Source organism: Strix uralensis, chromosome 20, assembly GCF_047716275.1.
Source record: "Strix uralensis isolate ZFMK-TIS-50842 chromosome 20, bStrUra1, whole genome shotgun sequence".
Lineage (NCBI taxonomy): Eukaryota > Metazoa > Chordata > Aves > Strigiformes > Strigidae > Strix > Strix uralensis.
This window is the reverse complement of record NC_133991.1, coordinates 4,231,656-4,258,565: the sequence shown is the minus strand read 5'-3', so window position 1 is coordinate 4,258,565 and position 26,910 is coordinate 4,231,656. Positions and strand designations below refer to the sequence as shown.

The 26,910-nt window shown below is 42.5% G+C and overlaps 1 protein-coding gene across 1 annotated transcript in view; it reads right to left on the bottom strand.

The window, feature by feature from the left end:
• Positions 1-26,044, bottom strand: part of CASTOR2 (cytosolic arginine sensor for mTORC1 subunit 2) — a 134,549-nt gene extending 108,505 nt beyond the window's left edge. Inside the window, exon 1 of the mRNA XM_074890556.1 lies at positions 25,565-26,044. Coding sequence (XP_074746657.1) covers positions 25,565-25,677 — 113 coding nt within the window. The 5' untranslated portion in view covers positions 25,678-26,044. The remainder of the gene's footprint in view (positions 1-25,564) is intronic.
• Positions 26,045-26,910: the final 866 nt, after the last annotated feature.

Genomic DNA, 26,910 nt, shown 5'->3' with positions numbered 1-26,910 from the left:
GGAACTGAGGTACTGCAGCTTTGGAGCAAACCTCTCCCCTCTTTTAGCCTCCTGCATAATACTGAGCCATCGTTCATTGCAACATAGTTAAGAAAGCAGCTATCTTCTCTCCAAATCTCTACCTAGAATAATGTGATTATGCAAGATCAAACATTTTTAAATAAATAAATAAATAAATAGGTTCAGGCTTGTTTGCAGACACAGCTAAACCGAAAGCCTGGATACTAATCAGAAAAAGAAACACACACTGAACACTTTAAAATAGAACTCACCTTTTAAAGCCAGTCTTCCTATTTCTTGGGGCCCAACCTCCTGGAGTTTTTGGATATCTGGGTATGTCACTGCTGAAAGTGGAATGTCCAGCCCACACCTACCTCTCACAGGTGTTCCGTGGCTTAACCACTCCTAATGAAATGCTGCTGGTCCTTTGACAGCTATTTCTATTCAGAGTTTGTGGTAACACCACTCCTAAAATAGCTGGCCAGCTACGAGAGGTCTCCAAGCAGTGTCTTCTCGATTCTGCCTGGCTACTGTGCAGCCCTCACCCAGGCTAGAAGAGACCAAGCAGAAGCCAGAAGAGCCCAGCCAGCAGACTCAGCTTTCTGCACATCTTTTATGCTTATATTCCACACAGCAATAATCAAAAAAAGATCCTTTACCGTAACAACCTGGAGAAGCAACTCCAACAAGCCCACTACATCACATTCTTTCCATTTGGCCTCTGGCAAGTCTCTGCCTGTTTGAACAGATGCCATCAGCACTTGTCCACATTGTGCTGTGCTGGTTTTTTCTGCTTATTCCACTCTTCTGCTTAAAAGAGCAAAGCAGCTTTTACAACCTGAACGTTCACCTGATAGCAAAAGATGGCTAAACGTTAAACTAGAACAGTCTCCCATCCAGAGCCCTAAACACAAGTCTACATTTAAATGTTGTCTCCAACACAACTGACACTACACAATTATATTTGTGAAGTCAGTATCAGCTGTTAGAACAGTGCTAAGAGGTAATATTAAACAAAGCTGCCCTTTACTGGTAATGCGTGTATAGACTTGCTCTTCAGAAGTACAACTCAAACCCAAATCCTTGGCTGAGAGTCATCTGAGAAGCCCTACACAGGCTCAAAACAGGCTCAATCACTAAGTTAGATCTGAGCCTATTCTTCAGCTGAAAATATAGGTAGACACCCATCAAGCTTTAAAAAAAAAAAAAGGTAGTTTTCATACCTTTTCTTTAGTTTTCCAACCTCCAACTGTCAAGCATGTATGACACTATTTGGGATTCCACTTGGAATAAAATTTAGCATTGCCTATCTGTTTTACTGTTGCTGATCCCATGATATGAGCTTTTATTAAAACTCCAGCTTATGAAGGTAAACCATATGAAGCTCAAGGGTATGTATTTCAGGCACCTGAACAGAAAAAGAAAGGTAAAAATGATGCATGTCTACCTAAACAGGCTCAGACTGGCACATAAATAAGAATAGCTCTATTTTTATTTTTTTTTTAAATCAAGATTTTAAAATTAATTCCATTTTTTTGATGACATATGTACACTTGATCTCAGTGAAAAGTGTTTAAAACCATCTATCTTGCATTTTTTTAAACTCTAGAATCCAACAATGAAAACAGCCAGATATGAGCAGGTTGTAAAAACTCCCTTTCTACAATGCTTGTGGGCAGACAGTATTAATGATTTTATTGTTTTTTAATATATCCTTTATGTATCTCATTGAAAAAGTCTTAAGGAATATCATAAGCACTTACAGAAAGTTAATATCTCTGTAAAGCATTTAAGGAATTGTACTCCTTCTATATCAAATGCTTAAAATGGTTCAGACAGCCACGGTCAAAAAGTTATTCTTAATGGTACTCTACAGAACTTAGTTGCTTTTAAAATAAGTTTTCTGGTTTTATCACCTTTGAATCCCACAAGCCTGTCTTCAAAAGAATCACTTGACTTGTCTTCTGCCAACCTTTGAAAAAGTTCGTTAGCAAATCTTGGAAGCAAACAAATCTTGCAATTACATCACCACAGAAGGGATTACGGGCAGACAAGGGAGTTGGGGAACAGTCCCCCAATCCCTACTTACAACTTGCATTCTCAATTTATCAAGTTACTCAATCACATACCTCGCTAATAAATTTTAAATGGAGTGACTCATGTGCTTGAAGTTAGACATGCCCTAAGGCAGCCTGATGAACCAGGGATATTAGGAACCATGCATGCTGACCCCGGAGAGAAAAAACAATCCATCTAATGTAAACCAAGTTCCTATAAAAACACACTTTCCTATGAAGGTCATTGCTTTCAGACAGACATCCCCAAACTATCTGGTATTTACACTGTACGTGGAGTACTCAGTTATTACTGGCTAGTCCATTAACAGAAATTTTAGATAGAAGTTTAACAACAACTACTGTGATCAGAAGTGAAATATGATTCCTTTCAGCTTTGTCAGTCTTGTGTTACATGAGCGATCCCAAGAGTTGATGTTTCCTTGGATTATATTAAAGTAACACTTGATGAGGAAGCAACAACCTTTTTCTTCCCGAACTGCCCAGAGAGCAGGTTGCCCTTATGCTGGCATCTCTAAAACAGTCATACACTTTCCCATTGAAACAACTCACTCATGCTCCCAAGTTTCCTGACGTCATTTCTCCCTCTCTTACCAAATTAAGGCAACAGAGGATATGAAGAAAGATGGAGAAAATATACAGCTTAATTACCTAGACTATGGATAATCACAGCAAGTCACAGGGCTGAAACAGGACAAATGCATACTGACTTCTATATAAACAATACCCACAGTATACCCCTAATTACCAAAACTACTCAGCCACAGGCTGAATTGTAACTGCATAATGAGACCCAATGAGGACAAACGACCAAACAGAAACCTGTGTCCACACACATAGAGCTATGGAGTTCGGAGCTTAGCTCCTAATGTTTTGTTGTCATTACGCTATGAAAAATAAATTCAAAGCTGGGGACTTACCAAAGACTTTCACGCACTTAAAATTTTTTCCTCGCTTTTCTCTTTTGTGAAAGATTAAGTCCCATGTTTTCTTACTGAGAGGATGTAAGAAGGAAGTAATTAGCCTTCATATCAAGCTTGAAAACAAAGCCCTAAATCATATGATGCTCTAGTGTCAGCAAAAGGAAATGAACATAAAATGAAAAAAAAAATTGCTTTATGGCTGAAAACACAGTAAAAATCATGGAAAAAAAATTAGCAGTGTACAAAGAAGCCCAAGAGCCTCCATCAGTTTTTGGGCAGGCTCTAGTCAAAAAAATACTAAAAGCATCAAGTGCACAAGTTAGTCAACACTGGGCTATATCTAAGTGCATCTTAAGGTGCTTGTCTAGTGCAGTACTTGGAGAAGCAGAGCAAAATCTCTTCTCCTGGCCCTTTTTCTGATGCCCATGTTGGTGGGGACAAGCCCTCCTGCTCTTCTGGCATGAGCAGCACCCAGGGCTGTCACAGAAAACTGGAAGCTCACATCTACTTCCAACTCCTCTTGAGACAAGCAAACTAGCCAACTTGCCCCCAAAGGTCCTATGCTTTACCCCCAGGGGCTACTGGTGTCTTCAAGCAGAAGAGCAGTGAACAGGCTCCTTGTGAAAGCCTTCCCGTCCAAGGCAGGGGGGATCTCGGAACTGACAGAGAGAGAGAGCAGACAGGAAAGCAAGAGACTCCTATACCTGGAGGGTGAGAAAATAACATTCAGATAAGCGTTAGAATAAAATGAGGGGAACCTCACTAAAGAACAGGAGCCTGCTGCACACCAAGGGCTCCAAAGCACGACCGCAAGGTGACCGGCAGGAGCAGTATGACACCCAATCATTGTTGTTGTTTGGGGGGGACAGACCCAGCCCCAACGCATCCATCTCAGAGGCTCTCTGTGGATAGGGACTGCTTCCCCAGCGCTGGGGTGGGACCCGGGCACTAGCAGGAGCTCACCCAGGGATGCACCATGAGGACCAGGACTCAGCAGCACTGGGGGCAGCTCCAGTCCACTGACTCATATGCAGAGACAATTAGATAAACTGTAAAGCTGGACAGACACACCAACAGATTTATATGTGGATTTAAAGGTTCAGGCCCGTAGCTCCTAACAAACTAAAACTTATCTTCAAGCTTCTGACTATGGGCTACCAGTGCTCTTTGTATCACTGCCCCCCCCCAGCTCCCAGAAATGGCTTGCTGTACAAGTCAGGACAATATTTTCATTCACTGGGGAGAGAGGAAGGGAGGATGCTGTCCCAGCCTGAGGGGCATAGGAGGTAATAATTCTGCTCCTCTGCTGCACTTCAGGTAAACAATTTATTCAGCAAGGCCTGACCACTTTAAAGCTCCATTAGTCAAATATATGTAAGCACTGGGAGAGACCTGCCCCTTCACAGGTGAGAGCATGAAGTGCCACTACATTAACAAACATTTCCTAAAAGAAGAAAAAAAAAAAAAAATCCACTCCCAGGCTCTGTGTTTTCATAACTAAATTTACAAAGAGACCATACTTTCTGTAACACTTATCAAAAACTCAACTAACATAAAAATCAAGTTGTGTTTTTTTCAAGCTGATCCCCCACCACTGAAAAGCCTGTAACAGATTTTGCCAACAGCTCTGTAGATTAATCCACCTCTGTCCCTGCACCAGGAAAATAAAGCCTCACACAAACCAGCAGAGCAAGATGCTGCACTCGGCAGATACCAGAACTGCACATGCTACAAAATACAGCACAGCCAAATGTAAAGGCAAGGGTTTTGCACACTATAGTATCCTTTTTGTTGTGTCCTTTTATCTTACAAGATACTTCAGAAATTAACTCCCAGCCCAGAATGCTTTTAACTCAGTGTCATTTTAAGATTGCAGCTCAGATTATTTTAAAGCAAAAGTACCATACAAAAACAAGCATTCCCATTCACCTTTGCAAAAGGGTGGGAAATTAATTTAAGGCCAGTAAAAGCAGAGTTTATTGTAGATATTAATTTCCAACTCTCTGAATTTACTGACAGCCACAGAACTCCTCAATTTCTAGATGAGCCAGTAGCATAAAGAGAGGAAGAAGCAGCAGCACTTATCCCGGCATACAAAGCAACTGAGCAAGGTCCGCGCTACATTGACCTTGCCATCTGGACATGTGGCAAGCCCAGAGCAGAGGCATCTCCAGCATTATCCTCTATAATCATGTAAAATTGTATTCTGATGAGAGGGGCCAAAAAGCCCATGCTCCAAAGATCCAGCTGATAACAGCAATCAATCAATCCCCTTTATGGATGCCAGGTCACACACGTCACACAGTGATGCCCACATTACTGCTTCACAAACATTAACAAATTATCACACTTTCTGCATAAATATGTTGATTTTCACTCCCCCAGTCCTACTGAGTGAGAGAAAAACAGCAGTTAAGAAGCTGATCCTATGTTCCCAATGAAAAACTGAAAGGAGCTGATTGTGGGCTGCTATATGTGCAGGATTAGGCCTGAATGATTTGCAAAGGGCTTTGCAATGAATTGGTTACTGAGCTAAGAATAGAAGCTGGGAATCCTGGTCCCTAATTCTGTACTCGCTGCACAAGTGCTGCCTGCTCAGCCTCTCTATCTGCTGTGTCTCCCATACCGGGCGCTCAGGCACACAACTGGACTTCGCTGTAGCAAGAGGACATGTTGCCCTTGAGAGGCTTCACTCAGGAATCTTCCATCAGCTACACTGCAAGAGCCCTGTGCTGGAAACTATGAAACAGCTGTAGCCTAAACTCCTACTTCAGTATTACACACCAGTGTTATCAGTCTCCATCTTTATGCCAGGAATTCTGCAGGAATTTGCTTTCTGCAGACTAAAGAGAAAGAAGAATGAGAAAGATAAAGGGAAGAGATTATTTTGTGTGTGTGAGAGAGAGAGAGGACATGAAAGGCTTCATAATTATGTAGTTTAACCTTTTGCAAAACACGGGCTGAAAAAACTGATTACTAACTCCTGTATCAATCCCATAACTTCTAAGTTTTCTGCATGGCATTCATCCTGCCCACTATTCTACCATCTGTATTGCAACAGCTCCCAGCCTGCACTGAGGCCTCTCGCACGTACAGTCTCTGCCCCAAGAAGCTTGCTGAGCAGCATCAGACAAATCCAGCAGCGAAAGCTTTAGTCAGCTGAGCACAAGTGGCATTTCTTCGAAACAGCACATTTTGGGAAGAACCAAATACCTCCAAGGACTGAGATGTAAAACATAAAGGACTCAAAAGGATCCCCCAACAATGAAAATACATACAACCCTCTCCCACACACCCTGACATAACAAGACTTTACGGGGCTTGAGGGAGCAAGCATAACAGTTATGATATGTTGAAACAAGTAATGTCAGTCATTCCTTGTCTTGTACGACAGATTGATGGATTGTCAGTGCAGAACTTGCAGACGATTTCAAAAGGCAGTAAGCTGAAGACAAATTGTCAGCGAAGGGACCAAAACCTTTTTCTGAAAATGAATAAACACAATCCCTGAATCCCCAAGCACTCTGGACTCTCATTAAAACACAAGCACAGTCCAAGAGAACAAATCCTGATATAAGCCCAAAGAGAAAAAAGGGTCTGTGCATCTTTTCTAAGAAGAAGAAACTGTTTTCATGAAAGACGTCATTATATAAGGACCAACAATCCAGACCAAGAAAAACAGGTTAATTATGGATGAAAACTACCAGGGGACATTATGGGGTTTTGAGAAAGCCAGCAATGAATCAGCTAACCAGAACATCATATAATTCCACTGAAGTCAGTCTCCCACAATGATACTTCCCTATTCTGGACACAGTCACGACATTCACTAGTTTGGTGACACGTAACTACATGACACTGATTTTCTACACGGCATCAAGAAGGAAACACGCTCCCAGTCTGTCATCTGCAGAATGGGAAGGCTGCTCCACAGAGGCAAACATTTCAGGAGGAGGCTCCATGTGACCATACAAACGCATGGGTAAAAATATTAAAAATGGCTTGACAGAGCTTGTTGCTTCGTATCTGTCAGTATGCAAGCCTGTACTGAAGTCTATTACTAGTTTAATAGCAATGTTACGCACATTGAAGGTATGCAGGCCAAGGTGAAGCAGTTTTGATAGGTTTCCTGGGAAGCTACAGTGCCAGGCCACTCTCTCTGCAGGGAAGGGAATTATCTTCATGGGAATCAGCTCACACAATGTCAAAGCAATAATTTTTTGCTCAGATGAATGAACGAGGGAGCGGGGGAAATCTTTTAGATTAAATCACAGACAAGGTTTCGCCACAACTGAAATCCAGCAGCATACCAGGGTTTCCAAGCCAGTCACTGCTGACCTCTCCAAAGAAAAGCTGAAGCGTAATTTACTGGATTTCTGTAAAATAAGCTTCAGTTTCATCTGAGGCTGCAACAAGCAAAGCTGCAACTGCGGTGGAGTTTTAGATGGTGCATAAAGCTTCATTCTAGAGCTGTGTGAGCAATAGGCAGCATCTCCTACTTAAAGAAGCATAAAGAACTGAACATAAGTGTTCTGGAAAAAGAAAGTAACACTTGAATCTATCAACGGATAGGGACAAAGTCCATCCCTGCCAATTATATTAATGTCAATATGGCCACTGCTTTCAATTGAATAAAGACTTCTCCTGTTACACAGGCTTAGCTTGCTCATTGTCTACCAAAACCCATTCAGTGTTGAGTCATGCTCCTGTTAACTTCCTCCTCGAATCAGAGTATCACCTTGATTGAAATGAGTCTGTATCACTGCCAGCTGTAATACAACCATACAAGGTACCTGAAAAAAGGACAAAATGAGGCTCCGAAATTATAAAGACTTTGCAAAGATAAAGTGATTGGATGTTTTTACTGCAATTATTTGAGCACTAGCAAACTTCAGTCTCTCCTGCTCTAAACAAAGGTGGTGTAAAGAGATCAGCACTATTGTGACCTGCACCCAACAGATAAAGCTCTTGACTAAGCTTACACAATAGATGTACAGAGATGTTCCCCCTCAATTTCAAGAACAAAGCTTAACACACACACACAAAAAAAATTTACATGCAAGTTTTCCTAGAGCCCCGATTAAGTCTAACACCCTTTCTTCCCTGCATCCTCCCTCTCCCAGCATGGCAGCCTAGCAGTTTGAGAGATGTTCTGAGGCTATTCTCGGTGCAAGGCCTCATACTTTGCTCCTGAGTAGCAATGACAGCTGTAAACAAAACATCTATGAAAAAGATTACTGAGGGTGCAGACCCACATCACAAATTTTTTATTTCCATTTATCTAGCCAGACTCCCAGGCAAAGGTAGTCCTGTGCCACTTACACTCTTAACCAGTATTTTCATGCCCAAGGAGCAAAATAATTTTTTCTTAAACCTCTCCATCAAGAGTCCAGTGAATAGCCATTCTTTGAAATGATGACACAGAGCCATCATGGGTATTTTTTTCTTCAACAAGCTAGCACTGAACAGAATCTCACGGCCACAAAGGCAGCAATAAAAAAAGGAAGAGGTAAAAGAGCAAGGCTTAGGCAACCATCACACACACCACCACAACACACAATGGCTTCAAACTATGGTGGAGCTGCTGAGCAGCAACACAGGAGAACGGTAAGCATCAGTTACCCATGAGAACAAATGGATGGGAGAGCCTTGGCAAAACAAAACTTTAAGTAGCAGAAATCATACAAATGAGTCTGGAATGGGATGTTGGGGAAAGAACTGTTAGCAATCCTGTTGCCTGCTGAGTTTCCCAAGCTGGGAAATGCACAGCAAAATGCCATGCTGCTTTCAGTCTGCTCGTCTAGATCTCGATGGGATTTTGTCCCCTTAGTACAGGAACTTCACCATTTACACAATTCACCCAGAGATAATCAAGAGCTGGCTTTAATATAACATGAATTAATCCAAGGATCCTAATGCATGCTACATCCAGCAAACAAGGTTATTCTCCCAGAAACCTCAAGCGTACTGATGTCCAATTTGAATGAACAGGATTTTGCAAAAACATCCCCTCTCACATGAATTTTTCAGCCTGGGTTCTAACTCACTGACAGCAATGACAAGAAACTTGACTTTGCCAGGCATAGGACTGGGTTATCAGGGCATCTCAAGCAGATTTGTAACAAAATCATTGCTTGAATATTGACATTTCCACTACTGTATCTGTAGGCATAGTAAAGAAAGAAATACCTCCTGCAAGAAAAAGCCCTGGTTAAGCACAACCACCAAATCTGCTATATTTCAATACAAAGAGTAAGGTAAATCATTATACAGTGGTTATGCTGTATTGAAGTATACACTGGCATTATTTCATATCAAGTTTTAGGCTTTCCATTTAAATTATATTTTTTTACCTGGCAACGCTTTTCAACTTAGTACAATGCAAAATATCGTGAACTGGTACAACCTTGAAGTTTGGGCAGAATGCCATTTCTTGGCCCTAAAGCAACTGGAACCAATAAAACGGGACTTATTTGCAGCAGGAAACTACATGAACCAATTGTCTTCAAAGGAAGACAGAAAACTCCTGGAGAAGTGGGAAACATGCCCATGGAAAAGAGAAAGCCACACCTGTAAGTTTCAGGTATTTCCTTATTATGAAACTTGATCTCAGGGAAAAGACACACATAATCAGCATTTTTCTCACTTCTTGCTGCCAGAAATAAGTGATGTACTTGAAGCATATGCAAAGCTAAGTCTTAGTAAAGACCACCATTTCACAACCACCTGATCTTTTCTGTTTGTTAGCAGAGGCTGGACCTAAATTTTTCAATACTATACACGAAGACCTATATAATTTGAGCTAGAAGAATAGCACCATAATTGATAAGAATAGGTGCTGCCAAATGTTTTCTTATGCGGTTCAGAGGTATCGCAGTCAGGCAGCATCTTCCCAAAGCATAACAAAAGATGACACTTCATCAGACAACATAGATGTGCCAGGCAATAAATCTTGCAGCAGAAGGCTCCTTTCTATTTTAATTCTAGTCGTCACTGATAGAGATACACAATTGTCTTTCTCAAGACAGACACAGGAGAGGTGAAACCAAAGCAAACACCTCAAACAACGAGAAAAACACAGAATTGCTCAGGGTTTCATTTCAATCCTGGTGTACTTGTTCTGGTCTAATTAAAATAGCCCACCCCACTGTTTGCACAATTCCTGAGATAGTAGATACTATCCGCAGCTGCCTGCACTATTCCGAACAGCAAGGAGGCTTGCTCAGTTGGGCACACCCATCTGTTTCCCCCTCCCCTTTTAACAGATGCATCATTTTAGCCCCAAGTATGGATCAGGCTGGAAGTCTCCCCCACTGTGACCTGCATATCTGTGCACTACTGACCACAAAAAGGTGTCCCCACAGCTTTGGTACTTTGCGCTATTCTAGGATCTTTCATGTAAATGTTAGCAAACAGAGCTGTTTTGCAGTACTCAAGAATGGGTTTTATTTGACATCTGACCATTGGTTGCTGTCAGGACATGAAGAAAGGACTCTCATGTACGTAGCAGCACAGACCAGCATGCACTACAAAAAAAAAAATCCATCTAAAACCAGAGTAAATACTCGGTCACTTAGTCCATGCCAAGTTCTGTGTTTTACTGGTTACAGCACCAGGTTCATCCAAGCTACCTAGTTTAAAGCTATAAATATGTTACTGCTGTGTGGATTGGTCTTGAGGTAGGAAGTTTTAGCTTTCTCTCTACAGCCACAAAACTAGGCACCTGCAGAGTGCAAAGTAAGATCCCAATGCCTGGTCCCCAGACTCCGCAACTACTAAGGAAAAATTTAAGCAGTAGCCGCAGTAAGAGCCTAAAACGTTACCTCTTAAAGAACAGATTCAGATATATTATCTAGTAAAATTTGTGTATCAGTGGCCACTTTTCTTTCAGAAGAAATGCTCCAAGGCTCCTTCAGTGCTAGCAGCTCAGAGCTCACAAACAACCCTTTGACAAGAAGCCAGCATGCATTCAGCAAGGATATACGGCCTACCAGGATCAGGACTCAAACCAGCTTACTTCTCCTTCTTGTTCTTCCACGGTTCCCTGCATGCCTGTGGGTAAATCACTCAATCTTCCTGTGCCTAAATTCCACATTTGTATAAGAGGGATAATCACTCTTCCCTACTACAGAGGGCCATTGTCAGGCTACATTTACTAGTGATTGACAGGAGCCTAGGTACTACAGACAAGCACCACAAAATATCGCCCCTCTGACCCAAATTGCTTTATGAAAAACAAATGTTCCTTAAAAAGTAGGTTTCAGATTCAGTTCCCTAGTAGTCATCACAAAGAACAGCAATTTAACAAAAACTCTAAAATGTAAAAAAAAAAAAAATCCTAACACAGTTTGACAATGTCCTTTCAACCTGACATTTAAAAAATCTACATGCACAATTACATATGATAAAGATAATGATAAAACAAGAGAACAAAAAAGGTGGGAAACATTGTTCCTTCTAGCTTAAAAAAAAAATAATTATAGTGCACTCAGTTTGCCAGTTTAATAGGTGATGTGACAGGTCCTTAGATCATCTTGGGACAATTTGAGAACAGAATGATTAGCAGTGTATGATGACAGTGATCACTAGCTGGTTCCTGGAGAGCTGATAAGTTATTAAGCTAAACAATGCATCACTATTATGAGCAAGTCAGTGCACTAACTGTAATTTCCTTGAAAGCTGAGCAGTGCATGATTATACTTGTCCACTCAGACTCCCTGCTGGCAGCTCCGTATTCTGCTATTGTTCTGAGCTCCAGAGTCTTCCCAATGCCCAGGATACAGCCGCATAAAAATGTATTCTTCAGCCTTCGTTGTGGCAGCTGTCATCAGGAGGATACTGGGAAGAGAGACATTCTCTGTCCTGAAGCACAGCTATTAGAGCCCCTAAAACCATGTGGCTTTGTTTGTCAGCACGAGCTACCTCTCATTTCTAGCTGAGGCAATTTCTACTTCAAAAGTGCTCTGACTTTGGAATGACACATATATATACCCCACATATACAATATACACATATATGTGCATTTGTGCGTATTAAAAAGCCACACATACATACAAGTACATTCCTGGCTGTTTTCTTTATGACTCTCAGGACGACTGCTGTTATTACTGGAAGCTCAAATGGACATCTTTCAACTCACATTTCTCTCTCAAGGTATAGACAAAGATGACAGAGCATACCTCCACTAACGAACCTACAAAAACTATTAACAGAAAAGGCAAAAGAAAAAGAAGGCAGCAGCTGGATGACAAGGATTTCAAATGGCTAATACAAACATGGACTGAAAATACGGTCTCCATCTGTCCTACCAAAAAGAGGCAGTTCTAGCAGTGGAGACGATGCAGGACCTGGAAGAAACACAGTCAGGCCCTACTGCAGCTGCTTTGTAAGATGGACGAGCCACTTGCCCTCCTACATGCCTCAGTTTCTTCCTCTGCAAAGAAAGTCAGCAGCATCTCCCCAGGTCTCAGCGGTGCAACGGGTTGTCCCTGGAGCACAGCGGGCCCAGCGCCCGCAGGGATTGCTGCTGCACAGTGGGCAGCGCAGGGGCCTGCGGCTGCACTGCTGGAGGATGGAGCAAAGCCAGTCCCTATCCCATGTGGCTGTGTGGAGAGAGGAGAACAGAGACCCCCATTTTGATTCCCTAAACTAATTCTCAGAAATGTGTCTTCACTCTTGCCAGCATGAACGGTCACACTGAGCCTCCCATCCTTTCGGTGCATTTTCACCGTGCTCTTGTCCTGAATGTCGTCAGCTAGCCTGTCCAGGAGGCAAAATTTTTAAAACCCGTAAGTGTCTTTCCCTCCTACAGCAACAGACATTTCAGAGTGTAAGCCCCATTGGCTTCCAATGAGCCTTGGGGTGCCAAGTGCTTAAGTCGTCTTTTTTTTAAATGGGACTTAGGTGATTCTGAAAATATTATCATGTACCTCACATTAGATCTGATATAAAGTGAACATTAAGTGGGACGAAAACCTGACACTGAGAACATTTGACAAGTGCTTAAAAGGTAGGTCCTAATTCATTTTAAACTTTGTTTTATGTAAGACTCATTTAAGGAGCGCCATGAAATTCTTTCATTGTCCTTTTCTCCGTGCTGATCCTGCAAAGAATATATAATCAGTAATATGTTTAAACAAGCCAAGGAAAAAGTACCACTCTATGTTGAATCCAGGAACTGTTCTATTCCTGTCACTGAGTTTTTTCAAATCCAAGTGGTAGCGAAAAACTGTTACTGTTGGAATTAAAAACACAAAATGAGCAAATGTAATATTCAAAATATGATACTAGTAATACATATAGGATAAGCCTACCCTATAGTTTTGAAAAAAGGTTAACACCATTGCTATTCACACACCTCATAACTTTAGAAATAAATTATTTCTATCCTCACAAGAGGATGTAATCATCTGACTATCTTCCCGGACAGTAAAAAAAGGTTAAGAAGTCAATCATTTCTGCTCCAACTCCAAAATTAACCATCCCATAGCTGCACTACTGCAACTGTCCGTGAGACTGTGCCATAAACATAACCAAAATGATTTGGCTTCAAAGGTATGGGGGTTTTGGTGTTGTGGTTTTTTTTTTCCCCCCCCGAACTTGAATCACACTCTGTAAGTTAACAGCAACTTCCACAACACTGAAGGTGGGAACTGTTGACTCGGGGCCAGGAATTTCATCAACTGCTTTGCTATGATCCTCCAACTGCACCCTCAGTTATCCAGCCAACGGAGACTACACCTAAAGATAGAGCTGGAGACTACACCTAAAGATAGAGCCGTTAACTGTTCTAAGCACTGTGACCATCTACAATTCCATAAGAAAAATGCATGGTTATGTTCCAGTCAGTAGGAAACTCAAAAGGAGATAAAAACAGCAGTAATATGCCATGGAAGGCTATCAAACATGGATTAACAGCCAAGGATGTATCAGTTTAAAACCTCAGTGATACACTAAAACATAGAAGAAAATGAATTTAAAGCATATGCTCATGTACATCTCAAAAGGACACAAATCTTATATGAACCATTTTACACATATGTGCAAATACTGTTTATAATTTCCAACTTTTTTCCTGCTTTTTTTTCCCACCAATAATTAGTCCATTATCATCTTCACAATGAGATAACCATTCAAAATACACTGCTTCACAAGATCATCAAAAGCTAATAGATAACCATATTATTTTGGGACTATTTCATATTTAAATCATTGCCTAAGATTACAATTCAACCACCATCTGAATGAACAAAGCCATTCAAACGGGTACAGGACATACAAAGTCCTTTTACGTTAGTCATTCCAGGCTGATTTCACACTCCTGCGCAAACGAAAAGTACTTCTGGCCTGTCACAGCATAAGAGCTACCAGGGGATAGCTCAGTGATTCGGCGCAAACCCTTCCCTTGGAGACTTTTATCCTCCTCAGACACAAGGCTTTCGCTACAGACAAACACAGAGCGCTTGTCCTGGGGTCAAGCCTCGGCAGCCCCCAGATTACAGCGCTGCGATGGGTAATGTGACAAGGCATACAGCCAGCAAAATGACTGCACATACAGGAATTATGAGAACCACTCAGAAATGCAGGGCCTTGGAGTAACTTGACACCAATATGAAGACTACAGAGAAAACTCTTTCATATACTGTGGTTTTATCGCATGACCACTATTACAGTAGGATTTCAGAAACTGTACAATAACCAAAGCACAACTTTTACTGCAGGGCATCCACCACACAATACTGTACATTAAAGTCAAACCAAGTAACGCTTGGACTTCATGCCATGCTAATACTTTCCCTTAGTTGCGTCAAGGACATAAATAAAATTCCTGTGTAGAGGGCTTGGGTAGAAGTAGCTTCATTAGTCTTGTACATCCATTCAACACCACTGCAAATTGTAATTCAGCTGTCTGCACTGGTACAGGAGGGAGTACATGCCCTTTCCCAAGGCAAGCATTGCTCTTACCCAGCTACGGAATTTTTTGGCTTCTAGTTTGTTTAAGTGAGAGCAGCCTTGAGGCTGCTCTAACTTCAGTTAGTGTTTCACAGTTTACAGTCAATATGCAGTTTCACATGAAATGCTCACAAAGAAACATAAAGGACCAATAAATTACTACAGCAGACAGTTTCTCCTCCATCCCAACAATTCTCTCCAAAACAGAGAGGTTGTACAATTTCACTCTTAAATTCAAAAACCACTTTGTCCTGTTTAAATGAAACAGTAAATCACACATTATGACGCTGTGAGGAAAGTAACGCCAAACAGCGCAAGGCATTACAATGCCAACAAGGTCAACAACGTTAACCCAGAAGAGAGCAAAGCTCCATGCACGGCTTTAAGTACAAGATCCAACTGGACAAAACCCTGAGCAACCTGCTCTAGTTGACTCTGCCTTGAGCTGGGGGGTTGGGCTAGATGATCTTTAGAGATCCTTCTCGACCTCAACCTCCCTGTGAAGATTTACTATTTTCTAATTTTATGACAACCGCATGCTACCAAGGCTTAGACTGAAAACAACACAAAAAGGTTAAGGCGCCACTATGGCATTAACTGTCAAAGTCCTGCATGAGGCTCCCATGTAGTTACAAAACACGTGTGCTCATTCACCAGGCAAACCCTGTGCTTTGTCATCTTCTGTTCCTCATCCTCTCCCCACCAGAAAACCATAAAGCCTGCTTTGGTCAAGCTGAACTCTTGCTAACTTCTTCTGTGCTTCGCCAAAATTACACTGGTCTAGCAAAGCGGTTCCTGGCAGCCATCAAATACTGCTACACCTGTATGCCAGAAATACTGAAAAGAAAGCAAACATTTGAAAAAAAAAAAAATCTGTGTCAAAATGATGCTCTGTTCTTTAGGAATCCAGTTGTTTTGTAGATTTGTAACTACCATTACCTTGCCTGCAATGCGGGTAACTCAAATCCATTTCATTTTTCAGAAAAATGTATTAATTTCATTTGCACAGAAATTGCTATACACTGTCTACACTGCCGAGTTTTGCCTGAAAAAAGACCTCTTGACAAAAACAATAACCTATCTCAATTTGTGTCCCCTTAGTCTGTAGAAGGGAAGTATTGCAAACACAGAGTCCCACCACTCACCACAGAAAGCCATTCACTGACTAGTCTAAAACCTGAGGTAAGCTCAGGAAAGAACAAGCCACAAGCGTATGGTTTCACACCTTGCTAGCTCAGCAGATGCAAACAAGCCACGCACATTAAAACTCTGCTTAGCTTATGAAAATGCCAAATGGGTAATAATAGGCAACTAAAACCACATCATCTCTGTGTATCATAAACTGCCCTAAATTTATCCCCACAGCAGTGAGAGACAGGTTAATTCTAACATTTCCCTTTTGCAACAAGTAGTTCGAATGTAAAAACAATTAAAAGGACAACTTTATTTTAACATTAGCTAATCTGATTTAAAGATATCTGAAATAATTTTTGGAGTGATGGCATCTTAGGTGTAAATAAGATAATTTAAACAACAGCTATCAAAAGAAGTATGTTTGCTGCTGAAACTCCAAAGCAAATTAAAACAAGTCAATTGAGGAGAAACTGATGACAAAGCAACTGGAACCAGTCCATTTACACAATAAGCCAGATTTTGACAGCAACAGCATCTTATGCAAGCAGGGAGAATATTTTCCTCATTTCAAATTACTGAAGTTTAGTTCAGAATGATCACTAGTTCATTCCAGGTTGAGAAACAAATTAGGAACTGAAAAAGCAAGTAAACTTGTTTCTTTTCTTCTAGTCTGCAAACAAGAAGTAAGCTTGAGAGGGCTGAGATCTACCAGGTCCAATGCCTTGACAAACACAGTCTCAAGTCACCATCAGTTTTGCTTGTTCAGTACGGGTCACATTACACTGCTTAGTTATGAACACAAAATAGGCAAAGATTTGTTTTCCTGAACACTCAACACATTTAATATTGCTTATTAGTTTAAAAACAGAAAATGAAAATGTTTGTTTCCCATGTTACAATTAAACTCCAATTTCCACCCAAAAGCAGCTTGAAAAAGATCACAACTGAAAGATTAATCATGTAATAAGTCATCCATCATTTTCAAAAAAGCATAAAAAGAAAGACTAAGTCAATCTGTGTAAATGTATACAGTTGCTTAGAAGCATACAGAGTATATCCTTCTCATTATTAAGAACAACCTTTTTTTCTTCTTGCCAAGACTACATTTATTTGCAAGTGAGTGCCTTAGAGGTTATCAAAAGAGAAGAGTCAATCTTTCTTCAGGAAAAGAAATAAAAGCTACAAATGTTAAACAAGATTAACACGGGCCATTTCAATCAAGGTCTGACTTGTCAACTTCAACCAACCCGCCCTGTAAAACAGAATACATGTGTGGCATATTAAAGGGTTGAATACTGATCTTTTAACCACAGAACTAGGATAAATACACAGGGTATCACTAAAACCGGTGCATATCATTACCCAGATTCTCTGACACATAACATTTCTACAAAGCCGGAACAGGAAAGGACAGGGAGAGTCACACCTACGTTTTAACTGTTCCATCCATGCCAAAACTTGTAAATTTTCCCCTCTGAGCTTCAGAAATTCCCCCAGTATCAATTTTTTAATTCACCTATTTGAATGCCTTACATAAAACTTAAAGGTTGCATTTTAGTCTGAACTTAAACGGCCTAGCTTGCAACACCTTATGACATCTCTAGTATCACCTGTAACAAGGACACTAAAACTTCGCAGGCAAAGAAGATTTTTCCTTTACAGTAACATCTTGATCAATCACGCATTCACACTTACAAGAGGGTTAGTTCCTACTTTATAAACAATTTGTATTGAAAGAATTTGGGTCAAGGACAGCCTACCACCACCACCAGCCTACACATCCCTACAATTACTGGCCAATAAGTAGAACAAGTATCTTAAAAACATCTATTCCATCACATTAACAAAACTTAATTGGACCGCAAAGGTCTGAAAAAAATCATTTGCCTGCAGAGCCATCCCCACAAAAGCATACCTCAGAAGTCCCCAAAAGATTAACAAATGGTTTGCGGCCACCAAGCAAACTCATCACTTCTTTTCCATGTGCCAACTTTGTGCTAAACAGCAACTCTGATATCTCAGCATTACTGCTGTGAGCCTTCTAAAGCAGGTTGCAGTTCAGAAGTAGGCTTTTTATTTTAATCTCTACTAAAGCACATTTAACAGACCAAAGTAAGGAAGTCGGTTCTGGTCGGTGAGGAAGTTTAGGCATTCACTGCTTTTCTTTGGATGTGAAAATAAAACTTTATCAACCAGTACAAAATGTTTATTATACATCAGACCACAAAAATGAGATCAGATTCTCTGTTTCCAGGGTCAGCACAGTAAAACTTTGTGCAGTATGTCTGCAACGAACAAAGGATTGTATAGTCACGAAACAGGCTTAATCAATCTTTATTTCTTTTGTGCCATAATAAAACATTTTTGTCTGTTGTTTCTCTCTTAACAAATGTATCTTATAGTCAGCTATACAAAACCAAGCTGAGCTCAAGGGGAGGAGAGATCTTTTTACTTTGAAATGATAACTGCAACTTACAGGCTTTGCTCTGTTGATTCTGAACTGCAATGAATGGAGTTATTTCCTCACATTCCTGTTGTATAATTCTTCCTTTACCAGCCTTCAGCTATCAGCAGATCAGAGCTGGAGTTTACTCTGGAGTTGGCAGTAAACAAAAGAACAAATCTGCACTGTTTCCTCTGAAAAAAGAAATTGTAGCCCTTGTCCAAATATATTAAAACATTGAAACATGCAGGACGATTAAGGAGTTGTGTATTAGATAAATGAGGTAGTGTGCTCAACAGATTAAAAAAAAATAGAAAAATTAAGTGGAAAGATTTACATATTTATGGAGCACAAACAAGGCACTGTCAAATAGTTCCAGCCATCAAATGAAGCCCAATTTAAGTTACAACTCAGTGGAAGGAGTAGCCTGTGGATCCAAACTATTGTGTTAATGAACAACTCAGCTGTTACTTCTTGATGACGAATGCACAATAGTCATACTTTTCCTTAACAGACGGACAATACATTTGCTCTACTGCTGAAGCATAAGAGCACCCAGCTTGCAGGAGGAGCCCTCTAGGAACTAATAAAAGCCACATTTTTCATTTAAATATTGACTTTCATCTGAAAGTAATAAATATTCAGCTGAAGGGATCTTTAATGAGTTACGTGACAAAACATAAGTATTTTTTCCTCTTTTTTATTTCTCAGCTCAACAACAGTGGGCATCAGTGTTTCCTTTACATCACTGATGTTCTACCTTATCCCCAGATGATGCATTACTTCTATCCAACAGCTCTGCCAATGGATGGAAACAGCATGGGAAGTAACGAAAAACAACCAGCCCACTACAAACTACAGCCAGGTATATATTTATTTAAAGGGCAAATGTTCAAGTTCAGTCAAGAGGAAGAAAAAAAAAAATCTGGAAAAAAAAAATGAACAGTCCTATATCCAATATCTAAACCAACATTTCTCCAGCACACAGTGCTTCCCAGCATCACACTGTGGGTTTGATCCAGTATTTCTGTTCCACCTTTTGAATCTCATTTAGTTTCTAAGCACTCCTGTCAGCCTCTGACTTGGCATTAGCCTTAGCCTGATGGGACCACATGGTAGGTTGAGGACTGCATGACAGGACTGCCAGGCAAAGACAGACATAAAATAAGGCAGTGCCCCACTGGTCAGCCCATGTGCCAAAAGCAGAGAAGAAAGGGAAATAATAACATTTGTAGATAAACAATAAGAGACCATCAGGAAGGAAACCTGCTTTTTCCAAGGTTTAGTGTATTAAAACACTGCAGAATGTTCTCACAGCCCAGCAGCAGCTGAAACACCCAGCAGCCCTGAACACAAATCGATGACATTCACAATTAAAGAGCTTATGTCCTTCGTTAGCCCAAACAAGTAACTTCTATTCTCTCTCCTTCTCATTTATCTGATTCTCACTAGCTCTTACTCATCCTTACTTATCCACCAGCAAGTTCAGCACTGTACATGCACATGGTGATGCAAACAGGAAGGCAAAGTGCTTTGGGGAAAAGGCAGGCAGGCAGCGTTAGCCATGAGGTTTCCCATCCCTCCAGCCTCCTGTGGTGTCTGGACATCAGCGCTCGGTCCTTCTGTAACAGACGGTCACCAAGTCAGACTAAAAAAGAAGTCCCCAAACCTCAGGTATCACACACACATACACCTCCAGACAGGAAAAAAAAAAAAAAAAAAAAATCAAGGTATTTGGGAGACTGCCACACCAAAAGAAAACACAAGCAACCTGTTTTAGATGAGTAAACACGGTCTTATAATTTGCAAAAGCCTTTATTCAGTGATCTGGCATACAGGATGGCAGAAGCCAAGAGAAAAAAACAAACAAGAGTTTTAACAACAGGAGTAACTTGTCTTTGCCAGATGATCACCCAGTGTTGCAGACCAATCTGTATTTCATGTAAGGGCATAAATGACATTTGTTTGTCTGAGTTCATACCCAAGGAAACACCCTACTGATCTCCTGAATGTCCTCAAGTGATGCACAGATACATTTTAAGCACTTGTTTGTTCTATTATGCCCTGAAATCCAAAATAAACCTTTTATTACATATCTCCAATTTCAGGACACCTAGACAGTAAACAAGTGATCAGGGAATGAGAAACACTTGTATTAATAGCAACAACATACTGTTCGTAAGTAGAGGTGTCAATTATTACTAAGTGAAACGGATTGATTACCAAAAATATCACCACAAATTTAACAAAGATAACAAACCTAGTTTTTTGTTTAAAGACCAAAGAAAATCCAGCTTATTCTGTACAGTTTATCATTGTTTACTTCTTGCTACACTTTTATTAGAACGAATATTTCCAAGCACCTCTCCACTCCCATAATACCTCCTGCCTCCGAGCATCCCAGGGTAGAGGCTGCATGAGAAGCAGCGCTGAACGCGAGGCAAAGCCCAGCCTGGCTCTTCCACCTTACCCGGCGTCTCTGGGAAGCACCTCACTGGCACTGCCAGCCTTCTGTGTGCAGTGCCACAACTGCAAGCGTGCAAAGTGCCTGTAATTCTGCTTCAAGTCACCAATATACACAAACTGCACCTCCAGAAGAAGACCTGAGCATCTTGGAAAAGAAACCAAACTGGCAGATGTTTTTGAAACGGCTGCCTTAAACACTTCTGACCAAAGTCTCACCCTTTACACGTGCAGAACTTGTTCCATCTCTTCAGCATGCTGAAATAATGACCATCTCAAACTATCAGAAAACTCAGTTAAAGATTTTAAAATTTGTGATGCTAGACATGTGGCCTACAATTATTTTAACCTCCCAGCCCTGTGAACAAACTAACCTCTCAACTCTACCCTGGTTATAACTTAGTAGCATTAAAATTTAAATAACACCTTTCTCCCTCAACTACTTTATTTCACTTTTTACCACCAAATCTTTATATTAGGTACCAGAACAGAGAAAGGAAAGCCTGCTTGTTAGCTCATTGACTCCAGATGTGCCAAGGGTCTACCAAAGTGTTACCCAGAAATCAGGCTAATTACATTATACAGATATAATGCTTGGAAGAACCCTGACCCCACTTAATTCTCCGGGACTTAAACTCTCCATATATTTTTATATACACTCAAAAGACAAGGTCAGGCTCACCTTCCTTCTCCCTACTGCATGCACTGGTGGCTCAGTGCAAGCATTATCCAAGACTGTCCTTCCTCCCCCTCCATTCAGATTTAATTCCTATGCAGTAAAAGGAGATGCAGTTAAAAATATTTTGCAATTAGGAAAAAAAAACAACACAGGAACACAGCAGCACATTAGCACGTCTATCAAGTCCTCAAGCAGGTTACTTGTGGCCCATCACCCAATAGCATGAGATGGTTTAACTCTGGCCAAGGAAGCAGAGACAATTTGCTGTGAGGGAAGCTGTTCTTTTTGCAGCACACAGGGAGCTGAGGGTAGGAGTTCACAGATGACCATAGCTCTCTGCCCCAGAGAACTAACATTTACAGAGGCACATACAAAAGAAGAAGGATGCACAGTTGTTGTATCTACATACATCAACACGCAGCACGCCTTCCGAATAGGTGACGATCACTGGCACCAAGGAACTCTCAAGCCAAACACGGACACAACACAATCAGTAAAACACTAGGATGATGATGACAGCAACAGCAAAGAGATTAGACACGTATAAATCTTCAGCATGCAACTAAAAATTACACGGATCTGATCCTCCAACACAGAGCGTGGCAGAGCTCAGCTGAAATCAATAGGTCCGCACGCACTTACACAAGCAGAGCACCAAGAACACACTGCTCAGTGTAACTGCTTAGGAGTTTCAATATTATTTATTTCTGGATTGCCTGTCTTAATGCAACTTTGCATAAAATACCTCATGCCTAACTTAAAGTTATGATTAATAGTGCTTTTCTTTCAGCTCAGTTCAGCCCACCGTTTTATTCACTACTGGTCTCACCTCTTCACCTCGTTAACTGCTTTCTTGCTTCTGGCCATCAGAATAGTTCAAAATTGCTGTTCTTTGTTCAAAAAAATACTGCTATTGTAACAGAAGCTAAATTAAAGGACTCATGTCATGAACAAGGGCAGACTGAAAGTGGCAAAAGGCCAAATAAAAAGAGGGAGATTTGTTACTTTTCCTTCCCAAGAGGATTAAGAAAAACGTACAAGGTTTAAAATATTGTTCCAGCCCTTTTCCCTGGTGTACACGAAGATGAAAGAGACTCCAATACTCCCTCCAGATCACTTCTCAAAAGAGCGCATGTAAAAATTGTAGTTTCTTGTATGACTAACATAAGGATACTGATTATGTCATTGCCACCTCTTTGGATCACATCTGTCCCACAAATCATTCTTTCTTACTGGCAGCCTTGCAGCACAGGTAAAAACTCTGTTTAAGGTCTCACTGGGAAAAATGTAGGTGGTGTAAGTAACTGGCATCTTTGCTCTATCTCAGCAGGGATGTAGGCCACCTTCCCCTTTCATCCCCCAAGTGGTCCTTTTCAGATGGGAGACTTGTCTTGCACCCATATAAAAAGTTGCTGTCTCCTGGGTACATTCACTTCATAAAGGAGGAGGAAAAAGAAACAGTGGGATCATAAATTTTTGGAGTTACATCTCCCAGAGACCCTCACCTTCCTCATACACACGGTGTTCATCAGAGAGCAGAAAGTCTGCAGGGGAGGGACCTTGTTTGCTTCAGGGCATGTAAAAAGTACACAGGAGAAAGCAATGTTTTAGTACTGTCAGTTGTCTTAAGAATGACACAAACAAGCTTCCCCTTCTCTCCCCTGCATCTCTACTCTCTGCAAAAACAACAGAACAAACAAAAGGGAAATAAATTGAGGTTTCCTATGCCAACAAACCTTTCCACAAACAGTTTTTTGTTCCTGACCAGTGAGATTCCATGAAAGCTAGGGGAAGATTATTGATACTCACTGTGCATGGAAAGGGCCAGACACCACAGTAACCAGAGGCAACACCAAACTGTCAAGTGCTGCACCCAAACACAGGACAAGGTATCACACCCTTTGGCGTTTGGGCTCATCTTGCTGTCCTAACCCTTTCACAGCTCTCTAACGTTGAAGACGTGAAAAGCAGTGTGAAACAAAAAGACAACAGGACCATCCCTGAACTTAAAAAAAAAAGAAAAAAGAAAAAAAAAAGAAAAAAAAACAACCCACCAAAACCCAGTCTATGCATCAGGAGTGACAGATTTAAAGATTTCATTGTTGATGTTTACATTGACATTTTAAGCATAGGAGGGGGAAAAACAACCCCTCCAAAAAATGAGCAACCCCTTTCCACTCTAATGAAACAACACATTAAAAATAGAAACTTAAGATTGAAGAGCCTTTAATGCCCTGTTGAGTATTTAGGGACAGGAGTAAACAAGGTGCTGATATACTTTACACTGCAAACAACGTTAGTGGTGAGCCAAATGGGATGAGCCCCAAATCAGAGTGAAATTTCAATGCATGAAGTTTAACTGTAAGATAAGGGACTGTAATCAAATTACACCACAAATAGGTCCATTCATTCGTAAGCATTATCGCAGAGAGAGGATTGAATTACAGCTTGGAATAAAACAATTTAAGAAATAAAAAGCAAATTTATTATCTATTATTTTCCTACTGCCAAGGAAAATTTCCCACCTTCATACAAGAATGCTATCCAAGATGAATCTGGGGAGAAAACTGAAATACTAATTATCAGGCTGGAAAAACAAGAAGAGTTTGAGTTGTGTTATTTACATTCCCATTCCTCTTTCTGACTTCGAGCAAAGTCAACAAGCTAAGTGAAGACACAAGAATATGCATTTGCAATTCAAGTTGTTTTGCTGTGAAAGGCCTAGGCAGCTTATATACATTCAATAAACCGGTCAGAGTATTTTTTTCCTCCCCCTAAAAAAAAAAAAAAAAATAATTTCTCACAGTGCCTTCCACTACATTTTTCTTTTTTTTCCCCGAAAGCTATCACAATCCGTATTAATACCACAATTTTTAAAGAGAACCAAGTGCGAGGTATGCACTGCCCCTCATCCTCCTCCAATTTGGCAGCCCTGAAAAAGCACCTTTTAAAACAAACACTCGTGTGGACGATTTCTTTCAGTTAAGTGCTGCAAGGAACAACAACCAGGGGGGAAAAAAAAAAAAGGGAAAAAAAAAAAAAAGAGCGAGAGGAAAAAAACCCACCACCACTCCTCCTCCTCGCGTTGCTGTTGTTGCCTTTGTTGTCCGGCGGCCGCCCCGGGCCCGCAGCCCCCGGCCCCCACCTGTTCCCCCCCCCCCCTCCCGGCGGAGCGCAGCTCCCGGCCCGGGCGGCCCGGGGAGGGCGGCCGGAGCCTGGCGGGGGGCAGCCCCAGGGCGGGACGGGGGGACCCCAAACTCCAGTGCTCATCCCCATCACCCCCTCCAGGTTTGGGATTGGGGGGTGCGTAGGGAAAACCCAGGTGTCCCCCCTCCCCCCCAAAAACACCCTGCCCTCCGGCGAGGAGGGTGCCCCCCCTCACCCCAGCACCCCGACTTCTTGCAAGGAGGGTGCCCTCCCCCAGTCCAGCACCCTGCCCCTTTTCGAGGAGGGCGTCCTCCCCCCCCGTCCAGCACCCTGCCCCCTTTGCAGGAAGGAGGGACCCCCCCACACCCTGCCCCCTTGCAAGAAGGGTGCCCCTCACCCCAGGACTCTGCGCCCGTGCAGGGAGGGGTGTCCTCCAGCCCAGGACCCCGTTTTTTTTCAAGAAGGGGGGCGCCCCCCACTCCATCAACCCTCCCCCTTGCAAGGAGGAGGCTGCCCTGCCCCTTTACCAGGAGGGCACCCCCCGCCCCAAGCCCCTCGCAGGGACTGAGGGTGCCCCCCACTCCAGCACCCTGCCCCTCCGCAGGAATGGGGGTGCCCTCCCAGCACCCGGCCCCCCTGTAGCAAGGAGGATCCCACCCCCCCCCTACAGGGAGGTGCCCCCCCAAACCCCAACCCCTTGCAAGGAGGCCGCCCCCAGCCCCCGCGCTGCCCCATCCCCAGCACCTACCTCGTCTTGGAGGACAGGAACGCAAGTTTGATTAATCCATAGGTAAACAACTGGATGCTCTCCTTGGCTATGCTGGCCACTCGGAGCCTGTGCTCTAGGATGTGCAGTTCCATCTTTTCCTCTTTCTCATTTGTAGTTCATCTATCCCTGGGGTTTATTTTGTGTTTTTGAATGGGGAGGGGGAGGGGGGCTGTTATTGTCGGTGCCTTTTTTTTTTTTTTTTTTTTTTTTTCCCACCTCCCCCCCCGGCTCCTTCTCCCCCTTCCCGGCTCCGGGGGCGGGATGAGGGAGCAGAGGGTGCAGAAGTTGGCCCGGCGGGGGAGGCCGGCGGGGCGCGGAGCGGAGCGGAGCCGGGCAGGGAGGCAGCGGAGCCCGGAGTGCCGAGCAGCTGGTGCTCGCTGGAACAAACAACTTGCCACTCAAGCCCGGCCCAGCGCGCCTGCGCGGCGCCCCGCCGCATGCCGGGGCCTGGAGTCCGCGCCGCGCCGGGACCGGCCGGGGGACGGCGGGCAACGGGCGGGGGGCCGGGCCGGGCCGGGCCAGGCCGCGCCGCCCCAGGCCAGGCCGCCCTCCCCTCCCCTGCTGAGGGCGAGGGCCCGGGCAGCCCCCCCCACCGCACAGCCTCTGCTTTCAGGTGTGATCCCGACCAGTCACTTACATTCCCTTTTTATTTTTATTTTTTTTAAATTACAAATACTTATAAACGACCAGCCTTTTGGTTGAATTTTCATGTGCCTTGTTCGACTCAGGCAGGGGAGGCACACAGGGCGTCTGGAAAAACTTCCAAAACCCGGCAGAAAGGAGAACTTCAGAAGTTTTCATTAACAATAGGGAAATGCTCAAATCTTACCCTGTTTATTCGTTTATGTGTCAGGTGGGGTGTCCTCATCTATTTCCCCGTGCAGCAAAAATAAAGTGGAAAAACCCCTCAATTTGCGTGAAAGTGTTACAGAGGTAAAATCGCGGTTGTTAACATAAAACCAGCCTTGTGTGTGGATGATGGTAATGTTGGAAGGGTGAATGGCCTGTTTGCCCCAGCCCTCGCTCCCCTCCTCAACAAGGAGGTTGAAGGGAGGAAGGAATGGATGGACGTCAAACCAGCACCCCAGAGTTGGGGGCTGCCCCGCCACCCGGAGTGCCCCAGGGCTGGCACTAGGACGCTGACCCCAGCCACGCACTTTGTGAGCACCGGCTCCTCCGCACAGAGCCCCACTGACACCACGCAGGCTAAAACAGGAATTAAATTCAGGCTTGGGGTATTCTTACAGCAAGACAAGAGGGAATGGCCTCAAGTTGCGCCAGGGAAGGTTTAGACTAGATATTAGGAAGTATTTCTTTCCAGAAGG